This window comes from Ostrea edulis, chromosome 7 (genome assembly GCF_947568905.1).
Source record: "Ostrea edulis chromosome 7, xbOstEdul1.1, whole genome shotgun sequence".
NCBI classification, from domain to species: domain Eukaryota; kingdom Metazoa; phylum Mollusca; class Bivalvia; order Ostreida; family Ostreidae; genus Ostrea; species Ostrea edulis.
In genome coordinates, this window is record NC_079170.1 from 85784971 (window position 1) to 85804217 (window position 19247).

Below are 19247 nucleotides of genomic sequence, written 5' to 3' on the forward strand. Positions count from 1 at the left end.
TACATGAAAAGTCAAGAGAAGCTCGATTGTAGCTTCGTAATCCCTCGGTAGATAACTTAAGAATTGTTTGGCGGAATCAGTCAGCTGTCAGTTCCTTATCATTCGCATTCCGTGATGATAGTCACCTAGGCAGGTAGATTTTTTAATACGTATCCATTTTTCCCTTACATTAATTTGCACTGCATGTACAGTAGGTCTTGTGCACGAACTTCTGTAAGATTTTTTCGAAGTGCATTATTTGGTACGTACAAGTAGCACAGGAGTTTGAAATTTTATCAATAAAGTTAATAAAATGCACTTGATTGACCATGCCATGAGCTATGCATATATTGATTTTATTGATAAAAACAACTATGCAAGGAGCAAGACACCACATTATTCTCTATAGAAAAGTGGACAGGCTGTGGATGTATAGGCTGTGCCTATCCACTTCTCTAAATAGAATAGACACCACATCAGAACCGTTAAAAGCTGGATAACCACATCCTGGAACAAGTGCAGAACAACCCGTATCTTGGTATTGCCCTCAGTGAAAACCTCAACTTTAAATGGACAACACATATTGATAAGATTACACACCCAAACCGTTCTATCTCGGGATTTGTCCGCTGTAACCTTAAATATTGTTGGAAACCACTAGAGGAAACAGCATACATTTCACTTGTTCATTCTGTACTTGATTACGCGTCCGTAGTATAGGACCCGCACCAGGTAAAAGACATAGACCGGCAAAAAGGGTAGAGCGTCGTGTAGCCTGCTTTGTTCACAATGACTACAACAGACACAGCAGTGTTTCAAAAATGATGGAGAGCCTAAAGTGGAAACCACTATCGGAGCATAGACGGAGCTAGTGATTAATACTTCTTTACAGAATCGTTAAATTTCATATAAAACACCTGGTCCAGACCATTTAGGACTCAGCTTAATAGATCTAGCGAGTTACTAACCTGTATCACTGACACGTTCAAAAATTCATTATTGCCAGCTACCATCAAAGACTGGAACTAATCACTACCAGCAGCTACATGTAATTATGTAGTACTTAACATCCATTTCTGCACACTTAGTCACCCTGGATAAGCTCAGTAGTGAGCTAATTTCAAGTAACAAATATGTACGAGTAATAGATTTCATCATGGCTGAACCGTGGACCAGGAATCTAACCCGGGATACCTGCATTTCTATTCAGGTGCTGTAACCACTGAGCATTCCAGGTCGAAATTCACAGTCTACATAGCACATTTCACTACATTCCTCCTTCTTGAAATACTGTAGATGCATCCTCAAAGTCAGGGTGGTAAACGGCACCAAATGTATCAAGAGAGGGGAAAATTTATGGCTAGACTGGGAATTGAACACGGTACCCCTGCATTACCAGTCAGCTGCTCTAACCACTGAGCTGTTGTTGTTATTGTTGGTTCCTTTTTATTTATTTGCAGATGTACAGGTATTGTCTACACTAGTGGGCCCCCATTCCAGACCAATATTTACAGTCCATATATAGCCCAAATCACTACTCTCTCTCTCTCTCTCTCTCTCTCTCTCTCTTATTGACAATATATAGGTTACCAATGCAATTAATTGATGTGCACAGTTTTGGAAAAATACTGCTACAAAAAATCATGGGGACTACTAAGAGCAAGGCCCTGTGAAAAAAATTATGATTATATTGAAAGTATAATAAATACAGTTTTCATCACATTTTAAGGCTAATCAAGACCCATGTGAAGCTCATATTTTCTGATGTTGATACCAATTAATTCTTTTATAGGACAGGAACATTAATCAAAGAGAGCACTACAAGAGGATGGGATGATGGTATAAAATTGCACTATTATGCTAAGGTGATCTATTTCGATCCAATATCATTATGCAGTTTAGATACCAACACAGGCAACTCAGTCAGTGAGAAGAATGGCTGTCAATACTCACATTTTTTCAGCCATGAAAAGAAAGGATGTAGAGAGGGCTTCTATGTTACTGCTAACACCAGGATATGATGTGAACACGGTGTCAAAAGCTGGCACCCCCCTTATATACGCAACAAAAATGGGTAAGGCATAGACGTGAATATTGGTCCGGGAAATAACCACATAGAATCATTCCAAAGGCTAAACTATCAAGTTTACTCTACATTTGTGGAACAATATATTTGAACCCACTGAATAATATATTTTTTACTGCATGTTTTGTATAAATTTATATTTTTTGATACTATTATAGCAACCTCAATAATTTTTTTTTTTTGGTATAATTTCAGCTATTTTTGAAATGTATGAGTGGAGTATGAATGGTTGGTATGAGTGATTATATATCCATTGTACATCTTACCTTTAAAAGTATATATTATGATGCAGTTAATTTCTATTTGTACAATGGACAATGCTAATAAAAAAAAGTTTACTCTGCATTTCTGCAATGGTAGAGTGATCCCACTTTATATGAATTGTATCATTGAATCATAAATAACCTAAAACACATAATGGGGATAATTAGTCTTGGCATAGGTAAACATTAATTTGATTAATCATGTTAAATATGCAGTGAATATAGAGGCTTTTCTAAAGGTCCCATTCAAATATTCTGTACTTAAAATCTGTCCCTCTTTGGTTGAGTGATGTAGGGGTATTAATTAGTCCCATCAGAACAACAAGTAATGATGTAGGGGTATTAATTAGTCCCATCAGAACAACAAGTAGTGATGTAGCCAGGGTATTAATTAGTCCCATCAGAACAACAAGTAGTGATGTAGCCGGGGTATTAATTAGTCCCATCAGAACAACAAGTAGTGATGTAGCCGGGGTATTAATTAGTCTCATCAGAACAACAAGTAGTGATGTAGCCGGGGTATTAATTAGTCCCATCAGAACAACAAGTAGTGATGTAGCCGGGGTATTAATTAGTCCCATCAGAACAACAAGTAGTGATGTAGCCGGGGTATTAATTAGTCCCATCAGAACAACAAATATACAGACAGCATGACAATTACTATATAAAGGACAACATGACAATTACTATATAAAGGACAACACGAGAATTACTATATAAAGGACAACATGACAATTACTATATAAAGCTAGGACAACATGAGAATTACTATATAAAGGACAACATGACAATTACTATATAAAGGACAACACGACAATTACTATATAAAGGACAACATGACAATTACTATATAAAGGACAACATGACAATTACTATATAAAGTACAACATGACAATTACTATATAAAGGACAACACGACAATTACTATATAAAGGACAACATGACAATTACTATATAAAGCTAGGACAACATGAGAATTACTATATAAAGGACAACATGACAATTACTATATAAAGGACAACATGACAATTACTATATAAAGGACAGCATGAGAATTACTATATAAAGCTAGGACAACATGAGAATTACTATATAAAGGACAGCATGACAATTACTGTATAAAGGACAACATGAGAATTACTATATAAAGGACAACATGAGAATTACTATATAAAGGACAACATGACAATTACTATATAAAGGACAACATGACAATTATTATATAAAGGACAACATGACAATTACTATATAAAGCTAGGACAACATGACAATTACTATATAAAGGACAACATGACAATTACTATATAAAGGACAACACGAGAATTACTATATAAAGGACAACATGACAATTACTATATAAAGGACAACATGACAATTACTATATAAAGGACAACATGACAATTACTATATAAAGGACAACATGACAATTACTATATAAAGGACAACATGACAATTACTATATAAAGGACAACATGACAATTACTATATAAAGGACAACATGAGAATTACTATATAAAGCTAGGACAACATGACAATTACTATATAAAGGACAACATGACAATTACTATATAAAGGACAACACGACAATTACTATATAAAGGACAACATGAGAATTACTATATAAAGCTAGGACAACATGAAAATTACTATATAAAGGACAACATGAGAATTACTATATAAAGGACAACATGACAATTACTATATAAAGGACAACATGACAATTACTATATAAAGGACAACATGACAATTACTATATAAAGGACAACATGACAATTACTATATAAAGGACAACATGAGAATTACTATATAAAGGACAACACGACAATTACTATATAAAGGACAACATGAGAATTACTATATAAAGGACAACACGACAATTACTATATAAAGGACAACATGAGAATTACTATATAAAGGACAACACGACAATTACTATATAAAGGACAACATGAGAATTACTATATAAAGCTAGGACAACATGAGAATTACTATATAAAGGACAACATGACAATTACTATATAAAGGACAACATGAGAATTACTATATAAAGCTAGGACAACATGAGAATTACTATATAAAGGACAACATGACAATTACTATATAAAGGACAACACGACAATTACTATATAAAGGACAACATGAGAATTACTATATAAAGGACAACATGAGAATTACTATATAAAGGACAACACGACAATTACTATATAAAGGACAACATGACAATTACTATATAAAGGACAACATGACAATTACTATATAAAGGACAACATGACAATTACTATATAAAGGACAACATGAGAATTACTATATAAAGGACAACACGACAATTACTATATAAAGGACAACATGAGAATTACTATATAAAGCTAGGACAACATGACAATTACTATATAAAGCTAGGACAACATGAGAATTACTATATAAAGGACAACATGACAATTACTATATAAAGGACAACATGAGAATTACTATATAAAGGACAACATGACAATTACTATATAAAGGACAACACGACAATTACTATATAAAGGACAACATGAGAATTACTATATAAAGGACAACATGAGAATTACTATATAAAGCTAGGACAACATGAGAATTACTATATAAAGGACAACATGACAATTACTATATAAAGGACAACATGAGAATTACTATATAAAGCTAGGACAACATGAGAATTACTATATAAAGGACAACATGACAATTACTATATAAAGGACAACACGACAATTACTATATAAAGGACAACATGAGAATTACTATATAAAGGACAACATGAGAATTACTATATAAAGGACAACACGACAATTACTATATAAAGGACAACATGACAATTACTATATAAAGGACAACATGACAATTACTATATAAAGGACAACATGACAATTACTATATAAAGGACAACATGAGAATTACTATATAAAGGACAACACGACAATTACTATATAAAGGACAACATGAGAATTACTATATAAAGCTAGGACAACATGACAATTACTATATAAAGCTAGGACAACATGAGAATTACTATATAAAGGACAACATGACAATTACTATATAAAGGACAACATGAGAATTACTATATAAAGGACAACATGACAATTACTATATAAAGGACAACACGAGAATTACTATATAAAGGACAACATGACAATTTCTATATAAAGGACAACATGACAATTACTATATAAAGGACAACATGACAATTACTATATAAAGGACAACATGAGAATTACTATATAAAGAAAGGACAACATGAGAATTACTATATCAAGGACAACATGACAATTACTATATAAAGGACAACACGACAATTACTATATAAAGGACAACATGAGAATTACTATATAAAGCTAGGACAACATGACAATTACTATATAAAGGACAACATGAGAATTACTATATAAAGGACAACACGACAATTACTATATAAAGGACAACATGAGAATTACTATATAAAGGACAACATGACAATTACTATATAAAGGACAACATGACAATTACTATATAAAGGACAACATGAGAATTACTATATAAAGGACAACACGACAATTACTATATAAAGGACAACATGAGAATTACTATATAAAGGACAACATGACAATTACTATATAAAGGACAACACGAGAATTACTATATAAAGGACAACATGAGAATTACTATATAAAGCTAGGACAACATGAGAATTACTATATAAAGGACAACATGACAATTACTATATAAAGGACAACACGAGAATTACTATATAAAGGACAACATGAGAATTACTATATAAAGGACAACACGACAATTACTATATAAAGGACAACACGACAATTACTATATAAAGGACAACATGACAATTACTATATAAAGGACAACATGACAATTACTATATAAAGGACAACATGAGAATTACTATATAAAGGACAACACGACAATTACTATATAAAGGACAACATGAGAATTACTATATAAAGCTAGGACAACATGACAATTACTATATAAAGCTAGGACAACATGACAATTACTATATAAAGCTAGGACAACATGAGAATTACTAAATAAAGGACAACATGACAATTACTATATAAAGGACAACATGACAATTACTATATAAAGGACAACACGACAATTACTATATAAAGGACAACACGAGAATTACTATATAAAGGACAACATGACAATTTCTATATAAAGGACAACATGAGAATTACTATATAAAGGACAACATGACAATTACTATATAAAGGACAACATGACAATTACTATATAAAGGACAACATGACAATTACTATATAAAAGACAACACTAGAATTACTATATAAAGGACAACATGACAATTACTATATAAAGGACAACATGACAATTACTATATAAAGGACAACACGACAATTACTATATAAAGGACAACACGAGAATTACTATATGAAGGACAACACGAGAATTACTATATAAAGGACAACATGAGAATTACTATATAAAGGACAACATGACAATTACTATATAAAGGACAACATGACAATTACTATATAAAGGACAACATGACAATTACTATATAAAGGACAACACGAGAATTACTATATAAAGGACAACATGACAATTACTATATAAAGGACAACACGACAATTACTATATAAAGGACAACATGACAATTACTATATAAAAGACAACATGACAATTACTATATAAAGGACAACATGACAATTACTATATAAAGCTAGGACAACATGACAATTACTATATAAAGGACAACACGAGAATTACTATATAAAGCTAGGACAACATGACAATTACTATATAAAGGACAACATGACAATTACTATATAAAGCTAGGACAACACGACAACTACTATATAAAGGACAACACGAGAATTACTATATAAAGGACAACACGAGAATTACTATATAAAGGACAACATGAGAATTACTATATAAAGCTAGGACAACATGACAATTACTATATAAAGGACAACATTAGAATTACTATATAAAGGACAACACGAGAATTACTATATAAAGGACAACATGAGAATTACTATATAAAGCTAGGACAACATGACAATTACTATATAAAGGACAACATGAGAATTACTATATAAAGGACAACATGACAATTACTATATAAAGGACAACATGACAATTACTATATAAAGGACAACATGACAAATACTATATAAAGGACAACATGAGAATTACTATATAAAGTACAACACGACAATTACTATATAAAGCTAGGACAACACGACAATTACTATATAAAGGACAACACGACAATTACTATATAAAGCTAGGACAACATGACAATTACTATATAAAGGACAACATGACAATTACTATATAAAGGACAACATGACAATTACTGTATAAAGGACAACACGAGAATTACTGTATAAAGGACAACACGAGAATTACTGTATAAAGGACAACACGAGAATTACTGTATAAAGGACAACACGAGAATTACTGTATAAAGGACAGCACGACAATTACTGTATAATGGACAGCACGACAATTACTGTATAAAGGACAACACGAGAATTACTGTATAAAGGACAGCACGACAATTACTATATAAAGGACAACATGAGAATTACTATATAAAGGACAACACGACAATTACTATATAAAGTACAACATGATAATTACTATATAAAGCTAGGACAACATGAGAATTACTATATAAAGGACAACACGACAATTACTATATAAAGGACAACATGACAATTACTATATAAAGGACAACATGACAATTACTATATAAAGGACAACACGAGAATTACTATATAAAGGACAACATGACAATTACTATATAAAGGACAACATGAGAATTACTATATAAAGGACAACATGACAATTACTATATAAAGGACAGCATGAGAATTACTATATAAAGCTAGGACAACATGACAATTACTATATAAAGGACAACATGACAATTACTATATAAAGGACAACATGACAATTACTATATAAAGGACAACATGACAATTACTATATAAAGGACAACATGACAATTACTATATAAAGGACAACACGAGAATTACTATATAAAGGACAACATGACAATTACTATATAAAGGACAACATGAGAATTACTATATAAAGGACAACATGACAATTACTATATAAAGGACAACATGACAATTACTATATAAAGGACAACATGACAATTACTATATAAAGGACAACATGACAATTACTATATAAAGGACAACACGAGAATTACTATATAAAGGACAACATGACAATTACTATATAAAGGACAACATGAGAATTACTATATAAAGGACAACATGACAATTACTATATAAAGGACAACATGACAATTACTATATAAAGGACAACATGAGAATTACTATATAAAGGACAACATGACAATTACTATATAAAGGACAACATGAGAATTACTGTATAAAGCTAGGACAACATGACAATTACTATATAAAAGACAACACGAGAATTACTATATAAAGGACAACACGAGAATTACTGTATAAAGGACAGCATGACAATTACTATATAAAGGACAACATGACAATTACTATATAAAGGACAACATGAGAATTACTATATAAAGGACAACATGAGAATTACTATATAAAGGACAACATGAGAATTACTATATAAAGGACAGCATGACAATTACTATATAAAGGACAACACGAGAATTACTGTATAAAGGACAGCATGACAATTACTATATAAAGGACAACATGACAATTACTATATAAAGGACAACATGACAATTACTATATAAAGGACAACATGAGAATTACTATATAAAGGACAACATGAGAATTACTATATAAAGGACAGCATGACAATTACTATATAAAGGACAACATGAGAATTACTATATAAAGGACAGCATGAGAATTACTATATAAAGGACAGCATGACAATTACTATATAAAGGACAACATGAGAATTACTATATAAAGGACAACATGACAATTACTATATAAAGGACAACATGAGAATTACTATATAAAGGACAGCATGACAATTACTATATAAAGGACAGCATGACAATTACTATATAATGGACAACATGAGAATTACTATGTAAAGGACAGCACGACAATTACTATATATAGCTAGGACAACATGACAATTACTATATAAAGGACAACATGACAATTACTATATAAAGGACAGCATGACAATTACTATATAAAGGACAACATGAGAATTACTATATAAAGGACAACATGACAGTTACTATATAAAGGACAACATGACAATTACTATATAAAGGACAACACGACAATTACTATATAAAGGACAACATGAGAATTACTATATAAAGGACAACATGACAATTACTATATAAAGGACAGCATGAGAATTACTATATAAAGCTAGGACAACATGACAATTACTATATAAAGGACAACATGAGAATTACTATATAAAGGACAACATGACAATTACTATATAAAGGACAACATGACAATTACTATATAAAGGACAACATGACAATTACTATATAAAGGACAACACGAGAATTACTATATAAAGGACAACATGACAATTACTATATAAAGGACAACATGAGAATTACTATATAAAGGACAACACGACAACTACTATATAAAGGACAACACGAGAATTACTATATAAAGGACAACACGAGAATTACTATATAAAGGACAACATGAGAATTACTATATAAAGCTAGGACAACATGACAATTACTATATAAAGGACAACATTAGAATTACTATATAAAGGACAACACGAGAATTACTATATAAAGGACAACATGAGAATTACTATATAAAGCTAGGACAACATGACAATTACTATATAAAGGACAACATGAGAATTACTATATAAAGGACAACATGACAATTACTATATAAAGGACAACACGACAATTACTATATAAAGCTAGGACAACACGACAATTACTATATAAAGGACAACACGACAATTACTATATAAAGCTAGGACAACATGACAATTACTATATAAAGGACAACATGACAATTACTATATAAAGGACAACATGACAATTACTGTATAAAGGACAACACGAGAATTACTGTATAAAGGACAACACGAGAATTACTGTATAAAGGACAACACGAGAATTACTGTATAAAGGACAACACGAGAATTACTGTATAAAGGACAGCACGACAATTACTGTATAATGGACAGCACGACAATTACTGTATAAAGGACAACACGAGAATTACTGTATAAAGGACAGCACGACAATTACTATATAAAGGACAACATGAGAATTACTATATAAAGGACAACACGACAATTACTATATAAAGTACAACATGATAATTACTATATAAAGCTAGGACAACATGAGAATTACTATATAAAGGACAACACGACAATTACTATATAAAGGACAACATGACAATTACTATATAAAGGACAACATGACAATTACTATATAAAGGACAACACGAGAATTACTATATAAAGGACAACATGACAATTACTATATAAAGGACAACATGAGAATTACTATATAAAGGACAACATGACAATTACTATATAAAGGACAGCATGAGAATTACTATATAAAGCTAGGACAACATGACAATTACTATATAAAGGACAACATGACAATTACTATATAAAGGACAACATGACAATTACTATATAAAGGACAACATGACAATTACTATATAAAGGACAACATGACAATTACTATATAAAGGACAACACGAGAATTACTATATAAAGGACAACATGACAATTACTATATAAAGGACAACACGAGAATTACTATATAAAGGACAACATGACAATTACTATATAAAGGACAACATGAGAATTACTATATAAAGGACAACATGACAATTACTATATAAAGGACAACATGACAATTACTATATAAAGGACAACATGACAATTACTATATAAAGGACAACATGACAATTACTATATAAAGGACAACACGAGAATTACTATATAAAGGACAACATGACAATTACTATATAAAGGACAACATGAGAATTACTATATAAAGGACAACATGACAATTACTATATAAAGGACAACATGACAATTACTATATAAAGGACAACATGAGAATTACTATATAAAGGACAACATGACAATTACTATATAAAGGACAACATGAGAATTACTGTATAAAGCTAGGACAACATGACAATTACTATATAAAAGACAACACGAGAATTACTATATAAAGGACAACACGAGAATTACTGTATAAAGGACAGCATGACAATTACTATATAAAGGACAACATGACAATTACTATATAAAGGACAACATGAGAATTACTATATAAAGGACAACATGAGAGTTACTATATAAAGGACAACATGAGAATTACTATATAAAGGACAGCATGACAATTACTATATAAAGGACAACACGAGAATTACTGTATAAAGGACAGCATGACAATTACTATATAAAGGACAACATGACAATTACTATATAAAGGACAACATGAGAATTACTATATAAAGGACAACATGAGAATTACTATATAAAGGACAGCATGACAATTACTATATAAAGGACAACATGAGAATTACTATATAAAGGACAGCATGAGAATTACTATATAAAGGACAGCATGACAATTACTATATAAAGGACAACATGAGAATTACTATATAAAGGACAACATGACAATTACTATATAAAGGACAACATGAGAATTACTATATAAAGGACAGCATGACAATTACTATATAAAGGACAGCATGACAATTACTATATAATGGACAACATGAGAATTACTATGTAAAGGACAGCACGACAATTACTATATATAGCTAGGACAACATGACAATTACTATATAAAGGACAACATGACAATTACTATATAAAGGACAGCATGACAATTACTATATAAAGGACAACATGAGAATTACTATATAAAGGACAACATGACAGTTACTATATAAAGGACAACATGACAATTACTATATAAAGGACAACACGACAATTACTATATAAAGGACAACATGAGAATTACTATATAAAGGACAACATGACAATTACTATATAAAGGACAGCATGAGAATTACTATATAAAGCTAGGACAACATGACAATTACTATATAAAGGACAACATGAGAATTACTATATAAAGGACAACATGACAATTACTATATAAAGGACAACATGACAATTACTATATAAAGGACAACATGACAATTACTATATAAAGGACAACACGAGAATTACTATATAAAGGACAACATGACAATTACTATATAAAGGACAACATGAGAATTACTATATAAAGGACAACATGACAATTACTATATAAAGGACAACATGACAATTACTATATAAAGGACAACATGACAATTACTATATAAAGGACAACATGACAATTACTATATAAAGCTAGGACAACATGAGAATTACTATATAAAGGACAACATGAGAATTACTATATAAAGGACAACATGACAATTACTACATAAAGGTCAACATGAGAATTACTATATAAAGGACAACATGAGAATTACTATATAAAGCTAGGACAACATGAGAATTACTATATAAAGCTAGGACAACATGAGAATTACTATATAAAGGACAACATGACAATTACTATATAAAGGACAACATGAGAATTACTATATAAAGCTAGGACAACATGAGAATTACTGTATAAAGTACAACATGAGAGTTACTATATAAAGGACAACATGAGAATTACTATATAAAGCTAGGACAACATGAGAATTACTATATAAAGGACAACACGACAATTACTATATAAAGGACAACACGACAATTACTATATAAAGTACAACACGAGAATTACTATATAAAGGACAACATGAGAATTACTATATAAAGGACAACATGACAATTACTATATAAAGCTAGGACAACACGACAATTACTATATAAAGGACAACATGAGAATTACTATATAAAGGACAACATGAGAATTACTATATAAAGGACAACATGAGAATTACTATATAAAGGACAACATGACAATTACTATATAAAGGACAGCATGACAATTACTATATAAAGGACAGCATGAGAATTACTATATAAAGGACAACATGAGAATTACTATATAAAGGACAACACGAGAATTACTATATAAAGGACAACATGACAATTACTATATAAAGGACAACATGAGAATTACTATATAAAGCTAGGACAACATGAGAATTACTATATAAAGGACAACATGAGAATTACTATATAAAGGACAACATGAGAATTACTATATAAAGGACAACATGACAATTACTATATAAAGGACAACATGACAATTACTATATAAAGGACAACACGAGAATTACTATATAAAGGACAACACGAGAATTACTATATAAAGGACAGCACGAGAATTACTATATAAAGGACAGCATGACAATTACTATATAAAGGACAACATGAGAATTACTATATAAAGGACAACACGAGAATTACTATATAAAGGAGGAAAACGTCAATGTTAAGATTACAAGTCTTGTTTTGCAGGAAATTATTTTAAGATGTCATCATGACATTTCATTTGATATCCTTATTGCCTCCTTACAAATGCCATACTTCATTTTCATTTGTTTGAAATATCTATGTCACTTAGATTTTGCACATACACTATGGGGAACCACAGATGGGTGCATATAAAAAAAATTATGAATGTAAGAGGAAATTCACCATGGAAGCCACTTTTTTTTTAAAACTTAAAATCAGATACCTGTACCTCATACTTACTAATCAACTGTATATAATAAGTATGACAACCAAAATTGTTTAAAATATTTTATTTCATATCTACTTATGTATGTCAGGAGGCTTGTCTATCTCCAAGGTTTACCATTCCAGTGAGACGTGGAGTTTATTTTCATTGATTGTGTCTTATTTATTATTATTTTTACATTGGTCAGGCCTTCTTCCCGTGATGGAGAAGCTTATAAGTCTTGGAGCCAATGTAAACTGCCTGGACAGCAATAAAAGAACAGTTCTTCATTATGCATGTGAGCATCACGGTCCAAGGGAGATAATCAAACTCCTCATCAAAGCTGGATGTGATATGTACAAGGCAAGTGTCATGGATGAATGCACAGGCAATTATATAATTGACTGTGGATGAATGCTTTTACAATTAATAATAATATGAATTCAAAATACCATTTTTGGTAGCTAAGGGTCCAGATCCACTTCTGTCGTGTGTTTGTTTGTTATGTGTTTGTTTGTTTGTTATGTGTTTGTTTGTTTGTTATGTGTTTGTTTGTTTGTTATGTGTTTGTTTGAGGATTTCTCACCCAGATGTTACCAGATCTAAGTGAATCAAAGTGTCACAAATTTTGACTGGTGTTCAGGGTCATAGCAGTGAGGGTTCTTTAACATCTGAATGCTTGCTGTGACACAGGACTTCAGTGAGGGTTCTTTAACATCTGAATGCCTGCTGTGACACAGGACTACAGTGAGGGTTCTTTAACATCTGAATGCCTGCTGTGACACAGGACTTCAGTGAGGGTTCTTTAACATCTGAATGCCTGCTGTGACACAGGACTTCAGTGAGGGTTCTGCTGTGACACAGGACTTCAGTGAGGGTTCTTTAACATCTGAATGCCTGCTGTGACACAGGACTACAGTGAGGGTTCTTTAACATCTGAATGCCTGCTGTGACACAGGACTTCAGTGAGGGTTCTGCTGTGACACAGGACTACAGTGAGGGTTCTGTTGTGACATCTGAATGCCTGCTGTGACAGAGGACTACAGTGACGGTTCTTTAACATCTGAATGCCTGCTGTGACACAGGACTACAGTGAGGGTTCTGCTGTGACACAGGACTACAGTGAGGGTTCTTTAACATCTGAATGCCTACTGTGACACAGGACTACAGTGAGGGTTCTTTATCATTGAATGTCTGCTGTACGTAACACACTGGACAGTTTTTAAGGTTTCATCCAAATGACTAATAACGATGTACTTTTACATCAGTGTTGGACACAATCTAATTAAAATTAGTTGTTAAATCCACTTACATGTGAGCGCGCATGCAAGCGGATCTAACATGAAAGATGAAGATAACGAACAGTGATCTATCTCATAACTCCTATAAAGGTGAAGATAACGAACAGTGATCAATCTCATAACTCCTATAAAGGTGAAGATAACGAACAGTGATCAATCTCATAACTCCTATAAAGGTGAAGAAAACGAACAGTGATCTATCTCATAACTCCTATAAAGGTGAAGATAACGAACAGTGATCAATCTCATAACTCCTATAAAGGTGAGATAACGAACAGTGATCAATCTCATAACTCCTATAAAGGTGAAGATAACGAACAGTGATCAATCTCATAACTCCCATAAGCAATACAAAATAGGGTTGGGCAATCATGGACCCCTGGATATATCAGAGGTGGGATCAGGTGCCTAGGAGGAGTAAGCATGCCCTGTCATTAAAATTGTGTTGGATACAGCCAAGACACATGTAGCTGCAGGTCACGGCTGTCCATGCATTGACAGTTTTCCAGACTTTTTCTGGCTATCCCTGTACCTATTTGATTAAAATTGTATTCATGAACTTAAATCTTTTTGCTTTGTTGACCTATTTCAGAAAGAATCATGGACCTTGAAATTGGCAAATATAATGCTATATAGTGGGATTCATTTGCGATGCTTGCCATCACAGGGATATCTAGTTGGGGCCTATTTACAATTACACAGATTAAATAAAGTCACATTTATACTAAGGGTCTATGTATTACTACACAGGGTAATTCTGATGGAGATTTGCCCATCCATGTGGCAGCCACCATTGGTCACACTGAGGCTGTAGAGGAGCTGCTAATCGCCGGAATGGACATCAATGCTCTGAACACTATCACTGAACATACACCTCTAGAGCTGGCAGTGTGTTATGAACAAGTTCAAATGGTGGAATTCCTACTGGACAAAAAAGCCAAACTGGTTGTACCATCGTAAGACTTTTTTTAATGAAATTTACAGACACACAATGGAGGTTTTTTTAAATTTTATTCTTGCAGGCTGCATATTGATATGATAATTAATATTGGCCAAAGAATATGATGCCAATGCTGAAAGATATTCTGTCTGATTTGTTTAAAGGAGGAAGACAATGGGAGATACTGCCCTGCACCAAGCATCTCAGATGGGAAATGTGGCCCTGATTGAGACTTTACTGAAGTATGGAGCAGATATCAACCAGATGAACGCCAACGGTGAAACTCCATTCTTAGCAGCTGTGACAGACAATAAACTAACGTCCGTGAAAGCTTTAATACAAGCCAACTGTGATTTCAACAAATACAGATATACTTCACCCCTGTCTCTCGGCTGCCTTGGAAACAAACATGAAATCATTAAATATCTGCTGTCAGAAGGATACAATGTTTCAGCAGACGAGAGTTTTAAGGAGATTTTAACAGTTAGACTGGAGGAAACTGCTCCATTATTGCTGGAACTAATCCATTATAAGGGTGCCAATCCAGCCACATTGAAGGAGGCGTGTCGATTCAAGTTACGCAGGATTTTAGGTCGGAGATTAATGGAAGCAGCACATAATCTCTCTTTACCTAAGCAGTTGACGGAGTGGGTTGTCACAGACTTGATATACTGAGTTAGATCTTAGCATTTACTGCCAGGTTTAGTTGTATCTAAAGAATAACTGGATCCAATAAGTACATGTGTATATACATATATAGTACGTCGATCCAATAAATACATGTGTATATACATATATAGTACGTCGATCCATGAGACATGTCGATGACACATAACTGATTATTAAGACAAGTATATTGTAATTTTTCTTTATGTCCTCGTAATCAGAGATTTGGGGTATATAGTTTTTGGTTGGTCAATCTGTCTGCAAAAACCTTAACTTTGCCCCTAACTTTCGAATAGTTAGTTATAGGGCTTTGTATTCCTTGTGGTAAGACCTTTTTATTGGTGCCAAATTTGTTCACCTCATGACCTTCACCTTGGAGTTTGACCTACTTTTGAAAAACTTAATTTGGTAATTTCTATTGAACGATTTGTGCTAGGGCTTTCATATGTCACATTTATATTCCTAGTGACAATTAAGACCTTTCTTTTTGTACCCAAATTGCTTTGTTGTTATGCGGGGGCATCATTTTTTCACAAACACATCTGGTTTTCATTTTTTTAAAAATCAGTATTGATTAAATGTTCATGTGTTCATGTTTTATAATCAAAGAGGAGAATTTTTATTTTAAATTGAAATGAAACTATATTAGTTATTAAAGGTAATGAAGATTTATCGTTGCATTGCTAGTTTCAGTTTAGAGTTTACATGTAGTAATGTATGTGTACAAATACCAATCTAATTAAAATCAGATCCTCTCTGACCGGTACACTGGAGAAGCCGTCTCTAGGGTAACAGTCAGAGAAGATCTGATTTTAATTAGATTGTATAAAGACCATATAGATCTTTCAGATCTCGTGAGTGTTTGCTATTGTAAAATGTAATAAAATTCTTTGTTTATGTATGCTGTTGGTTATAATACACAAAAGAGTAAATCTGCACCTTAATTACATTTAGGATCCATATTAGTTCGTGTAAATGATAAAAACGCAACACTCGATCTCACCATCATGAGGCCCTATCAAGGATGATTTCAAATTTATTTTCGATATTTATATTTTATTTCTGTCAGAATCCCCAGCTGTTTATTACGCACGTTGTTCACATACATGTACATGAGGAAATGATTATCATTATTATAGTCTAGTCAATCTAGTAAACGGTTGTTAAAAAAGAAAGTATGGAAAGCCATTCGAGTTAAAAGTTTCAGTTATTTTGTATCTTCATCATTTGAGCAAGCGTTTTGTATTAAAAACTTTTATAAAACTAAGTAAGTAAAGTATTTTTGCTTTTCTTTTTCAAATTCAGGTTTGGGGAGTCATTCATGGGTAATAATAATGATAATAAAACATTGATAATATAAATAATAAAAATCAATGTAAGTAAACACTTGCGCATAGTATCATGATTTGATGTAAAATCTAGTAGTTACTCTTTCTAATTAGTATTGGGCTCACGGCCTGCGGAACCACATCTCCTAGCAGCATGCGAACAGCGCGCTAGACCGCCCGGCCATCTATTCAAGACAAAACTTGTTTTCGATGACGATGGAATTCTCGCCACGCTGGCACACGATCATTAAGAATGGAAATGGGATACAGTTATTTATCGTAAATTTTAGAGGATCATACAAAATGCACATTGTGTTTGAAATGTCTATATATAAAGCACAGAAATAGCAACGAACTCTGAAATAAACATAACTGCCCTAAGGGACGAATTCAATGTCGGATGAAAATTTAAATACAATTAGTTAGGGGGAGGGGAATAAAAACTCCCGCAAGTTTCTGTCATCCGACATCGATTACACTTTACAGTGGAAAAAGGAAAAAGACAAGCGACTGTTGAATACCACTTAATATTTAAAACATATTAATGAACGTTTAATAGATTTAATGTACACTTTCATTTGTGAATAAACAGTAGAAAAGGTATATAGAGGTATACAGAGTGTTATTTATAATCGTACGTTTCTTTTCTTGTTATTCGATTAGTTTCAACATTTGTCATATTAAGTTTTAAAGGGGGGGGGGGGTGGGGGGGGTCTTGGTGAAAACTATGTGAACTTAGTTTTTTGTGAGACATTGAATTTTTTATCTTGTCCCTAATATAAGTGACGAATATCGTTAAAACCAGACGTCTTTTTAGGAAACGAAGTTTGTTAATCCTTTCCCTTTCTACATGCATTCACAGGATGCGACACAACGTCAAGAATGTTCGGCATCGGAACAGGTCCTGTATAGTCAAAATGTAGACAAATCGCGAAAAAATTCTGTATATGATTAGTTTTTAAATGGAGGCAGGCTACTGACAAACAAGTTGATGGTACAGGGGTTTCAACAGTCTCGTTTAA

The 19247-nt window shown here is 32.3% G+C and overlaps 2 protein-coding genes across 4 annotated transcripts in view; both read left to right on the forward strand.

Moving 5' to 3' along the window:
• LOC125653998 (serine/threonine-protein phosphatase 6 regulatory ankyrin repeat subunit B-like) overlaps positions 1–19247 on the forward strand; it is a 1068599-nt gene that overhangs the window by 576849 nt on the left and 472503 nt on the right. The window lies entirely within an intron of this gene.
• LOC125657124 (putative ankyrin repeat protein RF_0381) lies at positions 6–17796 on the forward strand. 3 transcript variants are annotated; one of them, XM_056142828.1, is made up of 6 exons: positions 6–133; positions 1772–1818; positions 1943–2053; positions 14199–14353; positions 16042–16247; positions 16396–17796. In XM_056142828.1, the coding sequence occupies exons 3-6, from the start codon at positions 1945–1947 to the stop codon at positions 16904–16906; spliced, it is 981 nt and encodes a 326-aa protein (XP_055998803.1). In that variant the 5' UTR covers positions 6–133; positions 1772–1818; positions 1943–1944; the 3' UTR covers positions 16907–17796. The 3 variants fall into 3 exon arrangements, with proteins under 3 accessions (XP_055998803.1, XP_048743744.1, XP_055998802.1); XM_056142827.1 differs by lacking the exon at positions 6–133 and adding an exon at positions 1425–1447; XM_048887787.2 differs by having other exon boundaries at positions 1772–2053.